Source organism: Amblyraja radiata, chromosome 19 (assembly GCF_010909765.2).
Source record: "Amblyraja radiata isolate CabotCenter1 chromosome 19, sAmbRad1.1.pri, whole genome shotgun sequence".
Classification (NCBI taxonomy): Eukaryota; Metazoa; Chordata; class Chondrichthyes; order Rajiformes; family Rajidae; genus Amblyraja; species Amblyraja radiata.
In genome coordinates, this window is record NC_045974.1 from 30,260,758 (window position 1) to 30,283,958 (window position 23,201).

Sequence of the window (23,201 nt, forward strand, 5' to 3'; positions counted from 1 at the left end):
CATTAATAGCCAATAATCTGTTTATTTGCACTTTATCAGTTTAATTATTCATGTGTGTGTATATTTATGCAATGGTATATGGACACACTGATCTGTTCAGTATTCGTGCCAACTGTGTTCTGGTGTACTAAAGCTAAGCAAGAATTTCATTGTCCCATCAGGGACACATGACAATAAAACTCTCTCGATCTGCAGTCTCTTATGTCACCATTGTGTCTATCTCTATTGCAACTTTCAGGGAACTAAGTGCTTGTATCCCTCTGTGCCCTTGTTAAAAAAAAACATTTTACAGGGCCCTACCATTCACTGCCCATGTCCTAACCTGGGTTAGTCCCCAAACTTCATCTCCTTGCATTGTCAAAGTTAAATTGTATCAGCTGTTTCCTTGCGCATTTCCCTGGTTAATCTAGATCCTGTCTTTTCTTAGTCCTTTATACCACCAATTTTGTGTCATCTGGACTAATACTGGAATATTTTCCATAGACCATCCAGTTATTGACTTTTTTTTTGTTATATTGTGGGTGGAAAAGCCCTCAAATCAGTGTGCAATAGAGTGCATCATTATGTGAATGGAGAGCAGTAATATGGAGAAGAGACGTGTTAGTTGGATGATGGGAATTTTGGAATGTTTCAGAGTAAACAAAGATAAGACTTCATATATTATCTTATTCACAATTTATGCAAATGGCTCATGTTCAATAACTCAAATGTCTCCTCAGTTACTGAAAAATACATACTTTAAAAAAAATCTGACTCGTTAGATAAGTTCCAGTTGCGAAGACACTGATTTGTTAATTTTAAGTAAGTATGTTACTTTTTTGACAATAAATGAAACATTTTCTAAATTGGGATTGTGGTAGAATGTTATAGCAGATTGAAAACACACCTGAAAATGATTTATTTATATAGCATTTAAAAAAAAAAGAAAATAAAACAATTTGTACTTTGGATTAATTGGAGTGCCTCTTTGTAGGATAAATGCCTTCAATATGGAACCCTACATTTAGCAGAGAAGCCTCTCATATAAACTGATTTAAACTTTGTTTTAAACTTTATTTTCCAAATAATCTTTATTGCGTCAGAATTCAAAATGAAATTTCAGTGTGTGAGATTAAGTCTCAATTTTCTGAGAGAATCACATAGGAATACTACTTGGAGGATTCATAACTATTTTTGTTGTTGAATGATTGGACTATTTTCCTCTTTTAACTATTTGACATCTGCTTACGTGTTTTATTTGTTGCTTTTATGGTTGCTTTTAATTATCCTTTTACTTGACATATATACATGGTTATAAATTTATTGCACTAGTAGTATGCTTCAGGGTGCATAAACGGTAAAAATTTACATTATTCCAATGCGTTCAGCTTTATACGAAGATACCTTTGTAGTATTTTAATATTTCAATAAAATAGTCTGGCAGCAGCAACAAGAACACAATTATACATTTACATGAACAATGTGGAGGCTAAAACAGAATATGTTGACTTATGTAGACTTAAAGCTCATACCCCATAGGTAATTATTTAATCAAATGATCAAATGATCTGTTGTCTTCCACAGAACAGAATGAATATTTAAAACATGAAACTGACCTAAAAACAAGGCTTCCACACATCAAAAGAAAATTTCCTTAAATATAATCCCAAATTTCCTGGAATTTGATGGTATTTCCTGAAATTTTCAAAAATGCTTCCTGCGTGCTATATGTTGTTTTTTTTCCGTAGGCACACGTTAACAACACAAAGAAGAACAAGGCAAAACAGATCTATGTAACAACACTATCTGCCTGTTTCTGTTACTCACTTGCACAGTGTTATGCAAGGCAACTTTGTTGCCTCCAACAGCTTTTGTTGTCTTCGTTTTTTCAACCTGCTCTCATGTGTCTCACTCTGCTCTCTCTCCCTCCCACTCTCCTTCCCTCCAATTTTCACGAACAGTCTGCGACTCATAGCGCTGTGGCCGTAGCGCCATGTTTAAAGCCCATAGCGCTGCAGCCGGTAGCGCTATATTTAGACCCCATAGAGCTGCAGCCGACAGCTCTTTGTTTAAATTCCCACGTGTTAAACTGACAGCGCTCTGTTTAAACCTTTGAGCGACAAACCGGCAGTGTTGTGTGCATTACCGTTACAACCCTTCGCGGGCCGGATGTGGAAATTTACCAAAATTATTCAATTTCCCTAAAATTATCCGAAGCCAACCAGAATTTCCCGACAAACCCTCAATAAACATGCAATTTAAAATATATAATTGTCATCTAAAGTCTACTTTCCAGATGACTAGTATGGTTGAGATTTTACATTAATTGATCTTTTAAGTTTTGGTTTGATCTTTTTCAGCTCATTATAGGGCTGTAATTTCTACATTATAACTACCACAAAATCAAAAAACAAATTATATGCAAGTTCTAATTCCGAGCGGCACAGAGGCGTAGCGTTAGAACTGCTGTCTACAGAGCCAAAGACCCGGGTTTGATCCTTACTACGGGTGTTGCACGTTCTCCATGTGGCCCCGTGAGTTTTCTCCAGGTGCTCCTGTTACCTCCCACTTTCCAAAGACATACAGGTTTGTAGGCTGGTTGGCTTCAGTAAAATTTTTAATTGTCCCTAGTGTGTAGGATAGTGTCAATGTATGGAGTGTTCGCTGGTCAGCGCAGACTCGATGAGGCGAATGGCCTGTTTCCATGCTGTATCTCTAAAGCCTATAGCATTTAAAATAATATGTAAAGAACGCTGCATGCTACAAATGTATTTACTTCGATGCTGTTGAGATCAAACTTATTAGGGCACTATATTTTGGGGTTTTACATTGTTTTGAACTTGATCGACAGGGACAATCTAGAGACAGCCATCAAGGCTGTGCTCCCTGCCGATCACCAACCCCTCACACTCACCCCCTACGATGTATACGTGGCACTGAGTAGGACTAATGCACGTAAGGTTGCTGGCCCTGACGGCATCCCCGGGCGCGTGCTCAGGGCCTGTGCTGCGCAGCTGATAGACGTCTGGACTGACATCTTCAACCTGTCACTTGCCCAAGCAGTTGTCCCCACGTGCCTTAAAACCACCTCCATCGTGCCAGTGCCAAAACACTCCACTGCGGCAAGCCTCAACGACTTCCGCCCAGTTGCACTTACCCCCATCATCACCAAATGCTTCGAGAGGCTGGTCCTGGCACACCTCAAAAGCTGCTTACCCCCCACACTGGATCCCTATCAGTTTGCCTACCGCAAGCACAGGAGTACGGAGGATGCCATCTCAACGGCACTTCACTCCGCCCTCTCCCACCTCGACAATAGAGACACTTACGTAAGAATGCTGTTCATCGATTACAGCTCAGCATTCAACACCATTATACCATCTAAACTGATCACCAAACTCGGTAACCTGGGCATCGATCCCTCCCTCTACAACTGGATACTGGACTTTCTAACCAACAGACCACAGTCTGTTAGGTTAGACAAGCACATCTCTTCAACCCTCACCCTGAACACCGGCGTTCCACAGGGCTGTGTGCTGAGCCCCCTCCTCTACTCCCTCTTCACCTATGACTGCACACCTGTACATGGTACTAACACCACCATCAAGTATGCAGATGATACAACGGTGATTGGCCTCATCAGCAACAACGATGAGTCGGCCTACAGGGAGGAGGTCCAGCACTTAGCAGCATGGTGCGCTGACAACAACCTGGCCCTTAACTCCAAGAAGACCAAGGAGCTCATTGTAGACTTCAGGAAGTCCAGGGGCGGCACACACACCCCCATCCACATTAACGGGACGGAGGTGGAACGTGTTTCTAGCTTCAGGTTCCTGGGTGTTAACATCTCCAATGACCTCTCTTGGACCCACAATACCTCAACTCTGATCAAGAAGGCTCACCAGCGTCTCTTCTTCCTGAGGAGACTGAAGAAGGTCCATCTGTCTCCTCAGATCCTGGTGAACTTCTACCGCTGCACCATCGAGAGCATCCTTACCAACTGTATCACAGTATGGTATGGCAACTGCTCTGTCTCCGACCGGAAGGCATTGCAGAGGGTGGTGAAAATTGCCCAACGCATCATCGGTTCCTCGCTCCCCTCCATTGAGTCTGTCCAAAGCAAGCGTTGTCTGCGGAGGGCGCTCAGCATCGCCAAGGACTGCTCTCACCCCAACCATGGACTGTTTACCCTCCTACCATCCGGGAGGCGCTACAGGTCTCTCCATTGCCGGACCAGCAGGTCCAGGAACAGCTTCTTCCCGGCGGCTGTCACTCTACTCAACAACGTACCTCGGTGACTGCCAATCACCCCCCCCCCCCCCGGACACTCCCCCACAAGAAAAACACTATGTCTGTATATATGCTAATGTAAATATTTATTCAAATCATATGCTATGTCGCTCTTCCAGGGAGATGCTAAATGCATTTCGTTGTCTCTGTACTGTACACGGACAATGACAATTAAAGTTGAATCTGAATCGGTTTGCTGAGTTTTTTAAATTATTTCATATATCTGGATTTTCATTTCTGGAATTTTAGATCTGACCCACCAAACCTGCTGAAAGGACTTACGTCATTCAGTTGGAAATTGAAATTATGCCCTTATCATAAATTGAGATGTGGCTGTACAACTTGCAATCAAACAGTTAAATAATGAGTATTTAAAATAAGAACCTACTCAACCCATGAACCTGCTCCACATTTAGAGAGATCATATCTGATCTTCCACCCTGGATGTATTTTCACACCTAATTCTCATATTTTTTTATTCTTGTAATTTCCCCCCAAAATTCATCCCACATCCTTGCATTTATTTAATAACTGATTATACAATTGCTAGCTAAGATATTGATTTGTTATCATAACAACGACTGGTCTATTACTGAGGTTCACAGCAGTAACTAATGCTCTCAGGGACAAAGATTCACAGCACTGTAGGGAAATACATATTTTACATTTACATACAGTTCAGTCACCATTTCTGTATTATGAGACCAGGCCTTCTAGAACTAGACTCTTAAGTTCAAGAAAATGTCTCTATCACATCTCACTATTGATTCCCTTCAGACTTTTTGTATGCATTCCACCAATATTAGATCCATGCAATCTGTCCAAATGGAACAGTTCATTCATCCCAAAAATCAGTTCATTGAATCTATCTTGCATTCTGGAGGCAAGTAGAGTAAAAACAGCATGCAGTTGTTCAGGCATGGTCTCACCAAAGCTCTGTACACATAGCAAAATCCTTGTGTTCCATTAACACCCCCCCCCCCCCCCCCATCTCATTTTCTCTTTGGAGTAAAAGTAAAGGTATGGTTGCTGTACCTCATATTTTATTGTATTATAATGCACTTTCATATTCACTCCTTAACCTATGGAGGTTCTTCTTTCAGAGCTTCTTTTGATCCTTCCTCCAAATATCTTTGTATCCTAAATCTGTATCATCTGTTCTTTCATTCATTATTAATGTCATTTGTAAATAGCTGAAGAGTCCAGCGTTGAATATTTTGAAATTCATTTAGCCGATCAACGCAAATTTCTTGGTATTATGACTTGTCTTTTCTCTCCTTTTACTGATAGAAGTGGCTATGTAACTATGTTTTATGGTACCTTATCTATCGATAATTTTGAAATGCAGTTATATAGTACAGGTGCACAACCTTTTATCCGAAAGCCTTGGGACCAGACGCTTCTCGGATTTCGGAATTTTTCGGATTTCCGAATGGAAGATTTTTAGCGTAGATTAGGTGGAGCTGGGGGCTGCGGGCGTCCGGCCGCGGGCGGCGCCGGTTGGAGCTCCGACCCCGGCAAAGGTCTCCGGGGAGGAGGCAGCCGCTACAGCAGTACAGACCTGGGTTGACCGTGGGTCGTTTCGGGTCAAGTTTGGCGCCAAACGCGAGCTTTGGTGTGCAGACGACATCCTGGGAAAATTGTCCGGTTTTCGGAGCTTTTCGGTTTCCGGAACTCCGGATAAAAGGTTGTGCACCTGTAGTTCCTCCTGTCTTGGCTAGTTGCATTCTACAAACTTCTTGGTTTCTCAAGCTCAATTTTATTTTTAATTACATAATCATGTTATGATTTTCCATGGTAGACACAAAATGCTGAAGTAACTCAGCGGGACAGGCAGCATCTCTGGGGAGAAGGAATGGGTGACGTTTCGGGTCGAGACCCTTCTTCAGACGCCTATGATTTTCCAAACTCTCTGTTATCATGAAATGAATGATGTCAAGAATATTCTTACTGCTGATAGGTCTCATGCTCATCTTTCCACATTTTCTCAGCTTTTTTTGAAAATGGTATTTCATTAGCTATTTTCCAATCTGCTTGTAATGTTTAAAAGTTTATGGAGCTTTGAAAAGAATCTTTGTGTTGTGGTGTATTATTTTGCTCTACAAGCAGCATGGATGACGAGAATTGAGACTTTAGACTAACAACAATGTTATTGCTAGACATGAATACGAATAGATATGATAAATATAAATTTGATACGATATAGGGATTGTTTTCACTCACCGCATATTTTCCCTAAATCAGGAAAAAAAGTCGTTTCCTGTTTTCAGTATAGTTTGCATGTTTGAAGAAACTGCAGTATAGAAGAAAATCAATATCTTGCAATTCATAAGGTATCTAACATTAATATGCAGTTAGGACAGCATAAATAACCTGTTGCAAGTTATTGTAAAACTTAAGTATTAAAATTGAAACAATAAATTCATTATTTTTAAAAAGATAAAATTAATGAAAAACACAGAACATTTAGTTCTAAAACAAAATACTTGGTTTACATATAAACTATCTACCATTTACTCCTAAATCTGCACCAGTAATTGTACCAGTGCAATTCTGGGGAATTCCAACAACACTGCAATTTAGTACGTAGTGCAATGAGTGAACTGACACTATTAGCGTCTGATAATGTCTGAAGAAGCGTGTTTCACAGTGCAAGCACGCAAGCCCGGGACTTCAGTTTGAATGGTTGTGCACATTAGCCACTACTGTTATTTGATTTATTACACTTAACAAATGGTCACATATTTGGATCAATTTATGATTTTTTGGGGGATTTGTCTTTTCATTGGCTGTAGAACAACTCCCCCAAACATGATAAAAGTGGCTCCTCTCATTCACTAAGACTCTGTGTATGTCCTTGCAAAGTCTTACAATCAAATCCGCAAAGGTGATAATGACTTGCTTTGCACAGTGCGCCTAATGTAGATGCTTAACTGAAAGACACCAAAAATATGTTTGGACCGTCAGCCACCAGAAGAGTTCACTTTTGACTGGTCTCCCACAATTTGCCTCCATCTAAATATATTATTGACGAGATATTATGCTTTGACCCTGATGAGATTACGTGTTTTGTTAAACTGCCAATCAAAGTGGGAAAATAACCTGAAAAGAGTCCGCAGCCAGATAATCCTAAAGATTGCTGGGAATTATGTCACACTGTGCTAATGTTTACTTTGCCTCGGTGTAGCCAGGTTCATTCTGTAGGAAAATATTTTTATTTCAGTGAGCTTGCAATCTGAGATGGAATGTTCATGTGGAATGCTCTTTTGAAAATCTATTTTATGGGGGCAATGAAAGGAGGAAAAATAATTCACGGACAAAAATTCTAATTTCCTGCCGTAGGAATGCTGTAGAAGTCGGTAGATTTTTTTTATTCAAGAGATTTGGGGCTTTGCAGGATGGGCCACGATTTAATATTTCACCTCTATTTTCTCTTGAGAAGGTGATGGTGAGCTGATTTGAAGAACTGCAATCCTTGAGGTGTGGCATCCCTTGCCTGTTAGAGAGAGAGAGTTGCAGGTTTTTGACCTAATGATGGTGAAGGGATGGTGATATATTTCTATACTGTGTGGCTTGGTGGAAAAGTTCATGCTGGAGGTGTTGCCATGCTTTTGCTGCCCTTGTCCTTCTAGCTAGTAGAGGTTATGGGTTCAGAAGTTGCTGTCTAAAGCGGCCTTTTCACGGGGCGAGTTGACGCAAGATGTCACCAGAGTGAAGAGGTCGTGGTCCAGCACGAGTCTCGCACGATATAACGGCAGTAGATAAAGAGTTCCCACGGTACTCGGCATTTCTGCTATTTGTGCGAGTGAACTTGTCCGTATCCCGAGCTTTCCCGTTAAATCTTGAATGAACATCGTGAACTGCACGTGACACAAATGATGTAACTTTTTTTTTCACACTATATATATCCTCCCTTGGTTGAATTGGCTCATTTGGAGACATATTTTACTGTGTATGTGGGAGACACAGATGGACTGAGCACAGTACCTCGGTCTTACTGTGTGTGGGAGAGGGGGAGAAAGAGACGTACACTCACAGAGGCAGAGTCTCTCAGCCTGTGTAAGAGGGAGGGAGAGAGAGAGAGAGGCACACACAAGGTGGATGTGAAATCTCACCTGCCTGTTTCAGTGACAGACACCCGCCGTCAGTAAATGAAGACACCCCCATCTGTCTCCCCCTCCTCTCCCTCGACTCCCCCACCTTTCTCTCCCAACTCCAGTCCCGTCCAGACCCCCTGGGAAACTGAATAGAGCAACAGTTAACTGCTGCCTGTGCGCTGATATGACAATAAAGGCTACTTTACTTTACTGAGTTAAAGAGTTCCCACGGTAGACTGTAAAACTGGGACCCTGGTTCTGGACTCCCCCAACACCGGAACCCTTCTTCAGACAGCCTAATCGGAATTGAGTCTGAAGATGTGTCTCGTCCCGAAACATCAGCTTTTTTTCTCCAGAGATGCTGCTTGACTCGCTGAGTTACTCCAGCTTTTTGTGTCTGTCTTCGGTTTAAACCAGCATGTACAGTTCACTCCTTACACGGGTCTCTGTACAACATTGATTGGTAGCGTTCCGGACCCCTGGACCCGAGGACTCCGACCTGTATCTCTCAAAGAAGTACATGTGAAAAATTTCTCACGGACCATAAAAATGCGTAACCTTTCAGTAGAGTCCCTTTTAAAGTCCCTTTTAAAGATTATAGTTATTTTCTTGAATCTCATTAACATAACTCATGAATAAGTTGATGTCCATATGCGGATGCAAATCTTTATTTTTATTTATTTTTTAAATTCAATCCCACATAAGATAATTTTTACTCACCTTCTGTCCCCTCTGTCCGGCTTCCGGGTTCACCGTTCGCAGGAGTTCCCACGGTACCCGCAAGAGTTATTACGGATATCGCACTGGCCACTACGTTCATATAATGTTGCAATACTCAACCACAAGTGTACAAGTCACTCTTGGAGAAATTCAAACTTTCTTGAATTTTCTCCCGAGTGACCAAGTTACACGATGACCTGCCGTTAGCGCTACGGTGGTCCACGGTGGTCCACGAATGCCGCACTGTTATCGCACGAGGTTCCCACGATGTTAAACTCCGGTTAACTCTTGCGTCAAGTCGCCCCGTGAAAAGGCCGCTTAAAGAATAAGTTCTTTAGTAAGTTTAGTAAAGAGTAAGTTGCTTCAGTGTATCCTATAAATGTGGATTGGTAATGGAGTGAGTGATAGGATGAGGATGGTTGCCCATCAAGTGGGCTGCTGTATCTGCATGATATCAAGCTTCGTGAATGTTGTTGAAGCTGTACTGATCCTGGCGGGTGTGGAATATTGCTGACTTGAGCCATGTAGATGGTGGACACCCTTGGGGAGTTTGGAGATGAGTTACTTGCCACAGGATTCCTTGCATCTGACCTGCTCTTTTAGTAGCATTGTGTATAAGGCTACTCCTTCTATTCCAACCCCCAGAATATTGATGTTGGGTGTTTCAGTAATTGGAATGGTGTGGTACTCATGTGGCATAAATGTTACTTGCCACTTATCCGCCCAAGCCTAGATATTGTTCAGAGGGTTTTATCTTTTCAAATGATCATGTTTTATAACTTTATAATATATATCAGTACAAAAAGGATTCCATTTCCCTCCTGAAAATGTTGATGCACAATGTTGCTGCAAATCTGGATGTTTAATGAGATAGTGTTGATTTGTCCACACAACAATATACCCGAATATATTAAAGTGGAGGAGAAGGTTTACTTTTGCTGTCAGGTCAAACTCAATCATTTTATTAATCTGTGAACTTTGAATCACACATTTACATATAGTACACACTAAATCATTTTGTGGTTAGTGATACAATGAATATTTGAATTGAAATAGCTTTGCCAAAAGCTATTGGCATTCGATTCGGTGTTTTGAAGAAATCTCAATGAAGGAAACTAATGTCCTTTCAACAAATTGAATTTTAAAGTAAAAATATATAACCCATTGAAAATCCAAGGGATTTAAAAAAATCTTTTGGCTTTTGTACATTTTTGTTGAATACAAAATATAGCACCATCAGCGAAGGAACAGCTCTTGTTAAAGCCTGGTCATTGGAAGTCTTGTAGAACGTGGTACTTTCCAATGGGAATATGAGTCCTGTTTGAACACTAACAGAATGGCATCTTTCTACAATCAGTTTGAAGAATCCTTTCTGAGAGAACACGTGTTCAGTGAAGGGTTGCCTAGTATATGCTTGAATTTGCCGATGTAAAGAACACAGTGTAAGCACTGAATGCAATAGATAAGGTTAGAAGGTGAGAATAGGGACCAGGGGTCCGCTATCCTGGTTCTATCTCAAGGAGATCTTGGTCCTCCTGCTTCTTGTTTTTGGCTCAAAATTCTAAGATCAGCAGTTTTGTGTATCTCCATTTTATTGAATTTGCATTGTGGTTAAAACATTGTGTGTTATTTGGAAATTGCTTCTGCCATTTTCAAGGACTGGCTTTTAACATACTTGATCTCTCCTCCTTTGGCTGTTATCTTTTTTTCATTTTTGTGGCCTGGGAACCTTGTACTTTATGATGATGTTTTCCATTATTACAATTACGTAGATTTGAAAGGCCATGGTCGATTGACCTGTTCCCACGTCGTAATTATTAAATAAATCTTGTGCACGATTACACAAGCGTCTGCTCTTCTGTCGTGGAGTTCTCTCGTCAATTTGTTTTTTAAAGTATATTTTGGGCATTGATGCCTGAAATAATGTTCAGATATTAATTTTAGAAATTTTGTTCAGTTGGCAGTGTTGTCAAATATTCCATGATAATTTAATCACACTACTTTTAAGAGATTTCATTAAATTGTTTTACTAGTTACAGAGTATTCAAAGTACTCTGGAGTTTAGAAGGATGAGAGGGGATCTTATTGAAACACATAAGATTATTAAGGGTTTGGACACGCTGGAGGCAGAAAACATGTTCCCGATATTTCATCAGAACTAGGGGCCACTGTTTAAGAATAAGGGGTAAGTCATTTAGAACGGAGATGAGGAAACACTTTTTCACACAGAGAGTTGTGAGTGTGGAATTCTCTGCCTCAGAGGGCGGTGGAGGCCGGTTCTCTGGATACTTTCAAGAGAGCTAGATAGGGCTCTTGAAGATAGTGGAGTTAGGGGATATGTGGAGAAGGCAGGAACGGGGTACTGTTTGTGGATGATCAGCCATTGAATGGCGGTGGTGGCTCGAAGGGCCAAATGGCCCACTCCTGCACCTATTGTCTATTGTAGTAACTCACCGGGTCAGACATCATCCCTGTAGAACGTGGACAGGTGACATTTTGGGTCGGGAACCTTCTTCAGAATGATTCATTTGGATCATTATAAAAGAAAATGGGCATTGGATCAGGTTAAATCTATATTTAAAGTTTTCCTACTGAGGCTTCTTTGATGTGTGACTTTGAGATATAGTTTTCAACTGTACATAGTCTCTGGGAGCTACCATTTAGGACATTTGTATTTCAGTTAAGGGCTGAAATTAGCATTTTAAGTGAACGTAGCAGCGAACGCATCTCTGGATATACTCTACCTCAAAGGAAATTTCTGAGGAACCTCTGAAGCTTGGGCTTTCCTGAATATAAATCAGCACTATCTTCTATTCTATTCTAAATAAGAGTGTACATGTTTGAAGTAATATATTAGTGAAGATTGAGCAGTGAATTGGAATAAACCGCTTATTTATGTTTAACAGACTATTTTCTGAGAGGTTCCATAGGGATGTTCTGAACCCTTTGATGTTCACAATTTGTATCAGTGACCAGAATGAAAATATAAACGTTATTCATTCATAGGATGGAGATGTCATTGGCAAGACCGGCATTTGGTGTCCACCCCTAATTAAACTCAAACTGCGTAGCTTGGAGAAGAGTTACGAACCACATTGGGGATGCCAGGAAAGCGGACTTGACATGCGTGACCACCCTAGAGGGGTTGTGGGGCTTACATCAACTTTCATTTCTTTACTCTTATACTGGACAGTTTAACAATATAAGTGTTCTTTTGGAATTCATTCCAAAAGGAAATGGATTGTACGGCACATTTTGTTTTTTAAGCAATGCGTTCATTTTCAGGATCCCATGATCACTGACGAGCTGCATTTATTTCATCTCTCTAATTACAACATAAGAAGAAAGGAATTATGCATTGAACTATTGTAGTCCTCTACTACAGAAGGGTCATTTTCTTGGGACAAAAGCATCATTGTGTGAGGTGTGGTTTGTCCACCTTGCCATATCTTTGATATTCCTCTTGCTCATGAAGCAGATTGTTTGGATGATGGATGCAAGAGAGACTGCAGATGCTGGAATCTGTAGAGGTTAAAGGAGAGCTGCTGGAGGAACTCGGGAGGTCAAGCAGTATCAATGGAGGGAAATGGGCAGTCGATGTTTTGGATTGGGCCCTTCATCTGGTTGAGATGAAGAACTTTGAACAAAAATAGAATAGTTCTTCCTTTTTTTGTTTGGAAGTTGAGTCTGTTGTGTTCTTCACCTAGAGACCAATTTTTGTTTTAATTTTTACTGTTATTTTTATTAATAATGGCCGAATGTTTGCCTGACCTGAAATATAGATTGTCCATTTCCCACCACTGATATTGCCTAACCTGCTGAGAGCATTCAGCAACCCCGGCCGGCCGTAGTCTGCACCCCTTGCTCTGCCGGTATACCCCGCTTGCACTGTTCCATGGCTCACAATTCAGACTTGTAAGTAAGCAAGGGTGGACCAGCAGGATTTCCAAATAAGCAAATGCCAGATTATCAAGTTTACTGTAGATTATTATTTGTGGAAAATTTGAAGCACAAAGTGTATCTAGGTGATTTCTACCCCCTGTGGCCCAACTTTTCTTGTGCTGTAGATACAATTGTCATACAACTGTAAGTTCCATTTTTAATTTTCAGTCTATCAAGCAATTAGTGCTCATTAAGTTTCATTGTTAAATTATATGAAGCACTTCATCACCATTTGTCTTATTGCTGTCCACATTTGATTCAAATATGTGGCACTTTGATACCTATGGCATGTAACCCATTTTCATGCATTTTCTTGGCATTAGTTTGTAATATATTACCTCATTGACTGCTTCTGCAGCATATTACAGAACTAATTTATTGTCAATACTAGTGCCAGTTCTACGTCAACAGTTAATTAATTTGGGATGAATAAAAAATTATAATCATGTGAATGAATTTATAGTTGGGCTGGCATTATACTTTATTCAAAAATTGGTTCCAATACAGATTTTCTTCTTTCACAATTTGTATAAAATCATAAACGTCAAAGCTTGTTAGAAGTATGTGACTTACATTTGTAAAATTTAGTTGCTTTAGTGTTAGGCTCAGTTTGGAAACAAGTCCACACTGACCACCGATCACCCATCCACACTAGTTCTATGTTATACCATTGTAATACACCAGCTGATCACATAAGGAATTGCTTGAGCTTGAATGAAACTCATTTCACTTTTATTTGTGAAATAGAATGTAGCACAGTATTCTGTAAAAAAAAGAATGCTGATAATATGCTATATATCTAATATTTAAAAATATCGATTGTGATAGTCATTGGTGATTAATGGGATTTGTTCTGGTCCCATCCAGATCTGGATTAATCAGCAGAAATTGGATAGGTGACAGGCAAATAACTTTATTATGGAATAAAATATAATTCACTGGTTAAGAGAGAGTCTCTTTTTCTGTAATCTCAACATATCAAAAAGTGCTATATTGTTTGTTCATTATGATGCAGATATCCTTTTGAAAGTTTTATTTTGTAAGCAAGCACACATGTGAAAAGAAACGGAATGTTCTGTTATCCTGGGTGCTTTTCAATACAACAGCAATGAAAGTTATGAACAAGGTCAACCTATTTTGCACAACAATGCATTCTGGAACACTGTAAATGGAGAGTGTAACTGGTCTCTTTCCAACAACTCCTTGATCCTTAAAGTGAACAATTGACAGATTGGCTGTCTGATAGGGTTACTTTTAATTGCTTTGAATCTTCCAGTTGACTGTAATAAAAGGAGAAGGTAACCTTTTTAAACTCTGTATTCATAATGATGGAATAACAGGGGAGATAGATCAGCCATGATTGAATGGCGGAGTAGACTTGATGGGCCGAATTGCCTAATTCTGCTCCTATCACTTATGAACATGTTTCTAAATTACAATATGGTTTTCTTTTAAATGATTGGATTGAAAAAAAATCTAAGAATCAAGAAAAAGATGGATTATCTAGTTGAGAAAGAGGGGATGGAAAATCAGGATTTGCAAAATAATTTTCACCGATGAATCACTCAAATAATTTCTGTGGCAAAAATATACAAGGACAATTTGAAAATATGTTGTGCTTTTATTATATCATGAAACACAAAATGGCATAGAATCAAGAGTGTGGATACAATGAGATGTAACTTTTGGTTATCGTGGATTTCGTTTTTGCAACAGTTAAGTTGTATGATGAAGACAGCCAGATTAAATGAAAGGAGGATCAGTTTTTATAAAGCAATCCAATTTGTTCACAATTCTCAGATGAATTATATCTTGTAATGAATACAATAAGATAATTAAATCAATTTGCTTTGTTGCTTTTATTGTTAAAGAGCTTGCAACTTTAATGGCTATTTTATCTTCAACTTCACTGAAAAGGAAGTCGGTGTCCTTTTAATCCAGAGTGGTTTGGTGAGCACAGAGTAGATCATCCTTTTTGCTGGTTACTTTTGTGAGTTACGTTGGTCGCCATGAGATCAAGTACAATCAGCAATTTTGTTTGAGGGTGAGATGTGGGCAACTTCCGATTTGTGATTTTATTTTTTGTAATTTGAATCAATAATTTTACAGTCTCAATCTTGCTGATAACAAAATTTAATTGTCACAAAAATGGAATATTAATCCCAATATGATAATAGAAGCAAAGTTGGATTGTGCCAAATTATACGTTGAGCTTCCTTGTATGATTAATCTTTTATAATTATCACCTTGAAGATGTGAGTGAAAAATTGAAACTTTTTTTCGCATAGAACAATTGAACTTCTCCCTGTCACTACCAGCATCTCAAAATATAGATTGTTGCAATTGAAATGTTATGTGAAAAAAAACACTCTTTATGTTAACTATGCTGACTTTTGCCACTGGAATCATCTAGGTGTCAGAGCCATTTTGAAATCACTTTTGCTACCTTAACTTTTTTTAATGGAGGTGGATTTGTAGCTCCACTAGCTGTTAACCATATTCAGGTTTAAACCGTGGCATTCCTTTTTTGTATGAATGTCAAGTAATTCATCTGCCGAACAGCTGCGCTATTCTGTGTCAAATAACCTGGTTGTACATTTTAAAAGTGACGAAGTATTGCTGAGTATTTTCCTTTGCACTGTATACTGATCTTACATCGTGGTATAAGGCAAGGAAATTCCAATAATTGATACCCTATTTGTTTTTCCAAAAGTTTGATTGGTGAGAATTTAAAGCATCTGAAACATACTGAAATTTGGAAACGAATCCACTGCAACAAAATGCTGGAAATACTTAGTAGGCCAGGCCATATCCATAGAAACATTTCAGGTTGAAGACCCGTTGTCACAATTAACATGGATGGTAGAGCGGTGCAGCGGTAGAGTTGCTGCCTCACAGCACCAGAGACTTGGGTTTGATCCTGTCTGTGTGATGTTTGTACGTTCTCCCAGTGACCATGTGGGTTTTCTCCGGGTACTCCAGTCTCCTCTCACATTCCAAAAACGTGCAGGTTTGTAGGTTAATTGACTTCTGTAAATTGTAAATTGTCCCTAGTTTATAGGATGATGATAGTATATGGGTGATCGCTGGTCGACGCGGACTCGACGGCTGAAGGGCACTGCATTTCCAAAGTCTAAAGAAGACAAAAGAAGCTTGAAAAGCTGCAGAGGAGTGAGGGAATTCTCTGTTAAAACTGGGATGACTGGGGGATAAACTGAAAATTAGGTTTATATGGTCAATTTGCAAATTGGAGAAATTAGAAGGTGAGAAGATAGACAAAATACCCTGGACACAAGTTAGAAAATGCAGAACAGGAGGACAAACCTAACATGTCCTCCACCCCCAGAGAGAAATAAAAGGAGAACAAAAACCAACTGAACAAATATTGCAGATGGATGACCAAGAAATCAAGTTACGTAAAGTTATAGAATTCATCATGGAGGTTGGAATGTGCCCCGAAAATTAAAAGCTGTCCTCAAGTTTGTGTTGGATCTTACTGTGACACCACAGGAGGTCACAAACCAATAGGTTAGAGTGGGATGAGGAATTAAATGGGCAGGAAATTGGATGCTGAGGGTTGCACTTGCATACTGAATGCAGGTGCTCTGCAAATCGTCCAATCTGTGTTTGGTTTCTCCTTTGACGAGAAGATGACATTATGAATGTTGAGTGCATTACACTAGGTTAGAAGAATTGTAAATGAATCACTGTTTCACCTCAAAGACTGTTTAGATCTTTGAATAGTGTGAAGAGGTGAAAGAACTGGTGTTGCATCATTTGCTGTTCCATGAGCAAATGCCTTAAGAAGGGGCCAGGTTGGTGGGAATGTAAGAGTGAACCAGCGAGTCACAGGTAATGGTTCCCATGGAATGCTGAGGGGAGGATCTATCCAGGTGATATTTCTTTGAAGGTGAGAGAAATTGCAGAAAACAATTTCTTGAAAGTGGAGTGGATGGTGTGGACCAAGATATCTCTGTCCACTGAGCTAATTTATCTATCTTTTCAAATAATTTTCTCCTCTAGCTTGGCAATCAACCTTGATGTTAATGCCCGCAGCTGTAAGATATTGGAAACATAATTATTACAAATCCCAGACATATGCAATATAATTCTCCAATTGATGCAGAAAAATAATTAAAAGCCCTCATTTTACAAATTAGTATTCTATCTCAATGCCTATTTTGGAAAGCATTCAGCCTAATTTAGTCAAGTGTGTTTTATTGTCATATGTCCCAAACAGAACGATGAAATTCTTACTTGTTTATAGGTGTAGAATCTGGTTTGGCATTGAATATTTGCAATAGAGAGCGATTCTTCTTTATATTAATTGCTTCTGCACTGTTAGCTCATGGATACTTGAAGCGTTACACATGTCCATGAAAAAGAACTTTGTTTCTATTGGTTGCTATTCTTGAAGTTTCTTGTGATCTGGTAATTATTTCAAGAAGGTGTTACTGTTACAATGCAACCAGAATCTGGCATTTTTGATCTCGGGACATGAGTTTAAATCAGAAGGCATTGCCAGCGATGCATCCTGTAAACAAGTAACAAAAAATGTCATGAATGTTCCTAGCTTTTGCTTGAAAATCTCATTTTTGAAAGCGACATTTTATTTAGAAACTATTGATTAATCGATCCTGTGATATCATTTAGGCTTTTGTGGGTACAAAGTACAGTAAACCCTCATTATTATGGACCTCTTTGTAATGGATTTCAGTTACAGCGGACGGATCTGCCGGCCAACACTGTCAGGCCTGTCCTGCCACCCCAACCACATCCAGGCCGCACGTACTGTCGCCACTGCCGGCCAACACAGCTTCCTCGGCCGTGTCCACGCCGCGCCTGCCACCACCGACCCTTATCTGCACTCCGGCTGCACGTGGGTGTGACCAATGACTCTGCTGATCCTCGCCTCAACTCATTTGGATTCCAGGCCCACTTCTAGACCAAGAGTCTGAAGAAGGGTCTTGACCTGAAACATCACCTATCCATTTCTCCAGAGATGCTGCCTGACCTGCTGAGTTACTCCAGCACTTTGTCCTTTATTGTATTAACCAACATCTGCAGTTCTTTGTTTCTACTACTTATACAATGATACTCTTTTACTCGGTAATCCCTTACTCAGTTATAGTGTACAATCAGCAACAATGGACATCATTCTCTCTCCCCCCCCCCCCCCCCCCCCCCCCCCACATCCCATGGTCCGTTATAACCATGGTTTACTGTATGGTGATTATAGATAAATAATTATCCTTTAAGACTGTAAAAAATGAACTTGGGTGATACTCAAATATAGCTCAGGAATTTCTGTACATTTAAATTCCAGACTAACTTTCCTTATTTTGATGGCAATAATTAGGCCTTTTTGTACAGAGGTAGGTGCATTTGATAAGACTAATGTTTTTGCAGCAGTGCATGTGGGGAGTTGTACAGTAGTGGTCTTTTTTTATTGGTAGTTAGCAAATATAAAACTTTTGTAAGATGGCATAGTAAGTGCACACTTGACTTTTATTTTTGGTGGGCAATGAATTTTATTAAAAAAATTTTTTTTTGATTCCTCATAAGTTGGTATATCTTCCTTCATATTTTTACAAACATACTGCTAGCAATGGTGCCTTGATATTACAATGGCAAGGTCACGTGACTTTCTTTATCTGTGTTTTAGTAAATTGTTCAGGTTGCTAGTTCCTACAAGTCCTTTTCTTTTCCCCCCTTGTCACTTGTCAATTTTTTCAGCATAGCAAATATCTTGAGGTTAATTGCATGAATAGATAATTCCAAGTTGTTGCATTCCAGTGGTTGATATTTATATATATTTACTACACCTGAAATATCAAATGTTTGTTTTACATCTAGGGAAGGTGGTTCAAAAGGTAATAGCCAATTAAAACATTTTTTTTTGGATGTCCAGAATCATCATAGTTATATAAAACTCTTGTACTACATTTAATTGAACTTTAGCACAATCATCTTTTCTTTTAATCTTGGGTTAAATTGGGAGGGAACAGTTTTGCTCTGCAGTGTTCGGGTCAAACTATGATTTTGGCAAAAGCTTTTTCAGCTGACAGAGCACATGAGTGGAGAAGAAGCATATTGGCATAAGATGAAAGCAATTTGGATATAAGTATAATACTTTTCTTGTTCTTTTGTATCAAACCACAACATTATGACAAATATGTGAAACCAATATTTTTGTGCTTTTTGAAATAGGTGACAAACAGCATGTTTGGTGCTGCAAGAAAGAAGTTTGTAGAGGGCGTGGAGAGCGATTACCATGATGAAAGTCTGTATTACAGCCAGTCTTCAATGTTCCCTCATCGAACAGAAAAAGATGTAAGTAAATGTTTTTAAATTTGAAATTAAATGCTTGCAGCGAGCATGTCAGCCAACTTCAGCAAACTGTTTTTTAATTAAACTCAATGCTCTGAGTGCACTTAGAATATCGCTACTCCATGTGGTACCTAATTCTGCTTCTGATTTTAACTTGAGTACCTGCATATTGTACAATACATGTTGTAGTTATGAAGGATTATCAATAAAGCTATAAATGGCCAGACTGATTGAAAATTTACCTTGCATTATTCAATGTACTCCTGCCACTTGACTGTTTAATATAGTCATCCTTGCAATTGACTTAGCTATTATAAATATAAATGACAATTTTTATAGATTATTATCTAAATGGTGTCAAGTTGGGAAAAGGGGAAGTACAACGGGGATCTGGGGGTCCTTGTTCATCAGTCAATGAAAGTAAGCATTTCAAAAAAATCCGGAAGTGGCGGCGCTGCCTGGCAGCTGCGGCTCGCATGCAGTCCGTCTGTTTTTTCTTTTTGTTGTTGTTTTCTGTTGTCTGTTTTAGTTAAAGTTAGTTAAATTTAGTTTATTAGGTTGTGCAAGTGTATGTGGGGGGGGGGGGGGTGGGAGAAACATAGTTTTAGTCCCTTCCTTCAGGGGGATTCGACTTTTCCTGTTGTGTCCCCCGTCTCCGTCTGCGCTGAGGCCTAATGGCGGAGCTGGTGGCCTCGGGGCTGTGGCGGCGTTCCGTCGTTCCGGCGTGGACCCGACTTGGAGCTGTGGCTGTGGCGGCGTTCTGGCGGCGGACCCGACTTGGAGCTGTGGCTGTGGCGGCGTTCCTGCGACGGACCCGACTTGGAGCTGTGGCGGCGGACCCAACTTGGAGCTGTGGCGGCGTTCCGGCAGCGGACCCGGCTTGTGGCTGTGGCGGCGTTTCGGCGGCGGACCCGGCTTGGAGCTATGGCGGAGTTCTGGTGGGAGACCCGACTTCGGAGACTCGGCCGCGGGCCCAGTGGACGACATCGTCGGGAGATCGCAGGTCACAGGTTGGTGACCTGTTTTTCCGGAGCTCCCGCAACAACAGCTTCGGCAGCTTTGACCATCGCGGGCGGGCCGCGGAGTTTGAAGCGGCCCATTCCCGGAGCCTGGATCGCGAGGCCTTGGTCGCCTTAGCGCAGAGGGAGAACAAGGAGGGAAGAGACAAAGATTTTAAGACTTTTGCCTTCCATCACAGTGAGGAGGTGCCTGATGAACTCACTGTGGTAGATGTAAAATCTGTGTTTATTGTGTGTTTTTGTTATTTTTATTATATGTATGACTGCAAGGCAACAAAATTTCGTTCAGACCGAAAGGTCTGAATGACAATAAAGGATGCTTTGACTTTGACTTTGAAGCATGCAGGAACAGCAGGCAGTGAAGAAAGCGAATGGCATGTTGGCCTTTATAACAAGAGGAGTTGATTATAGGAGCAAAGAGGTCCTTCTGCAGATGTATAGGGCCCTAGTGAGACCACACCTGGACTATTGTGTGCAGTTTTGGTCCTCTAATTTGAGGAAGGACATTCTTGCTATTGAGGGAGTGCAGCGTAGCTTTACAAGGTTAATTCCCGGGATGGTGGAACTGTCATATGCTGAGAGAATGGAGCGGCTGGGCTTGTATACCCTGGAGTTTAGAAGGATGAGATGGCAGAGAGTTCCAGAGATTCACCACTCTCTGTGTGAAAAATGTTTTTCTCATCTCGGTCTTAAAGGATTCCCCCCTTATCCTTAAGCTGTGACCCCTTGTCCTAGACTTCCCCAACATCGGGATCAATCTTCCTGCATCTAGCCTGTCCAACCCCATAAGAATTTTGTAAGTTTCTATAAGATCCCCCCTCAATCTCCTAAATTCTAGCGAGTACAAGCCGAGTCTATCCAGTCTTTCTTCATATGAAAGTCCTGACATCGCAGGAATCAGTCTGGTGAACCTTCTCTGCACTCCCTCTATGGCAATAATGTCCTTCCTCAGATTTGGAGACCAAAACTGTACGCAATACTCCAGGTGTAGTCTCACCAAGACCCTGTACAACTGCAGTAGAACCTCCCTGCTCCTATACTCAAATCCTTTTGCTATGAATGCTAACATACCATTCACTTTCTTCACTGCCTGCTGCACCTGCATGCCTGCTTTCAATGACTGGTGTACCATGACACCCAGGTCTCGTTGCATCTCCCCTTTTCCTAATCGGCCACCATTTAGATAATGGTCTGCTTTCCTGTTTATTGCCACCAAAGTGGATAACCTCGCATTTATCCACATTATACTGCTTCTGCCATACATTTGCCCACTCACCCAGCCTATCCAAGTCACCTTGCAGCCTCCTAGCATCCTCCTCACAGCTAACGCTGCCCCCCAGCTTAGTGTCATCCGCAAACTTGGAGATGTTGCATTCAATTCCCTCGTCCAAATCATTAATATATATTGTAAATAGCTGGGGTCCCAGCACTGAGCCTTGCGGTACCCCACTAGTCACTGCCTGCCATTGTGAAAAGGACCCGTCTACTCCTACTCTTTGCTTCCTGTTTGCCAGCCAGTTCTCTATCCACATCAATACTGAACCCCCAATACCGTGTGCTTTAAGTTTGTATACTAATCTCTTATGTGGGACCTTGTCGAAAGCCTTCTGAAAATCCAGATATAACACATCCACTGGTTCTCCATTATCCACTCTACTAGTTACATCCTCGAAAAATTCTATAAGATTCGTCAGACATGATTTACCTTTCATAAATCCATGCTGAGTTTGTCCAATGATTTCACCACTTTCCAAATGTGCTGCTATCCCATCTTTAATAACTGATTCTAGCAGTTTCCCCGCTACCGACGTTAGACTAACTGGTCTGTAATTCCTCGTTTTCGCTCTCCCTCCCTTTTTAAAAAGTGGGGTTACATTAGCTACCCTCCAATCCTCGAGAACTACTCCAGAATCTAAAGAGTTTTGAAAAATTATCACTAATGCATCCACAATTTCTGGGGCTACTTCCTTAAGTACTCTGGGATGCAGCCTATCTGGCCCTGGGGATTTATCGGCCTTTAATCCATTCAATTTACCCAACACCACTTCCCGACTAACCTGGATTTCACTCAGTTCCTCCATCTCCTTTGACCCGCGGTCCCCTGCTATTTCCGGCAGATTATTTATGTCTTCCTTAATGAAGACGGAACCAAAGTAGTTATTCAATTGGTCCGCCATATCCTTGTTCCCCATGATCAATTCACCTGTTTCTGACTGCAAGGGACCTACATTTGTTTTAACTAATCTCTTTCTCTTCACATATCTATAAAAACTTTTGCAGTCAGTTTTTATGTTCCCTGCCAGTTTTCTTTCATAATCTATTTGCCCTTTCCTAATTAAGCCCTTTGTCTTCCTCTGCTGGTCTCTGAATTTCTCCCAGTCCTCTGGTAGGCTGCTTTTTCTGGCCAATTTGTATGCTTCATCTTTTGCTTTGATACTATCCCTGATTTCCCTTGTTATCCACGGATGCACTACCTTCCCTGATTTATTCTTTTGCCAAACTCAGATGAACAATTTTTGTAGTTCATCCATGCAGTCTTTAAATGCCTTCCATTGCATATCCACCGTCAACCCTTTAAGAATTAATTGCCAGTCAATCTTGGCCAATTCACGTCTCATACCCTCAAAGTTATCTTTCTTTAAGTTCAGGACCACTGTTTCTGAATTAACAATGTCACTCTCCATCCTAATGAAGAACTCAACCATATTATGGTCACTCTTGCCCAAGGGGGCACGCACAACAAGACTGCTAACTAACCCTTCCTCATTACTCAATACCCAGTCTAGAATAGCCTGCTCTCTCGTTGGTTCCTCTACATGTTGGT

At 40.6% G+C, this 23,201-nt stretch overlaps 1 protein-coding gene across 3 annotated transcripts in view; it reads left to right on the forward strand.

Moving 5' to 3' along the window:
• Positions 1-23,201, forward strand: part of cnot2 (CCR4-NOT transcription complex subunit 2) — a 132,485-nt gene that overhangs the window by 20,099 nt on the left and 89,185 nt on the right. For all 3 annotated transcript variants that reach the window (XM_033038164.1, XM_033038166.1, XM_033038165.1), the window contains one exon: positions 19,239-19,361. In XM_033038164.1, the coding sequence (XP_032894055.1) occupies positions 19,251-19,361 (111 nt within the window). In that variant the 5' untranslated portion in view covers positions 19,239-19,250. The remainder of the gene's footprint in view (positions 1-19,238; positions 19,362-23,201) is intronic.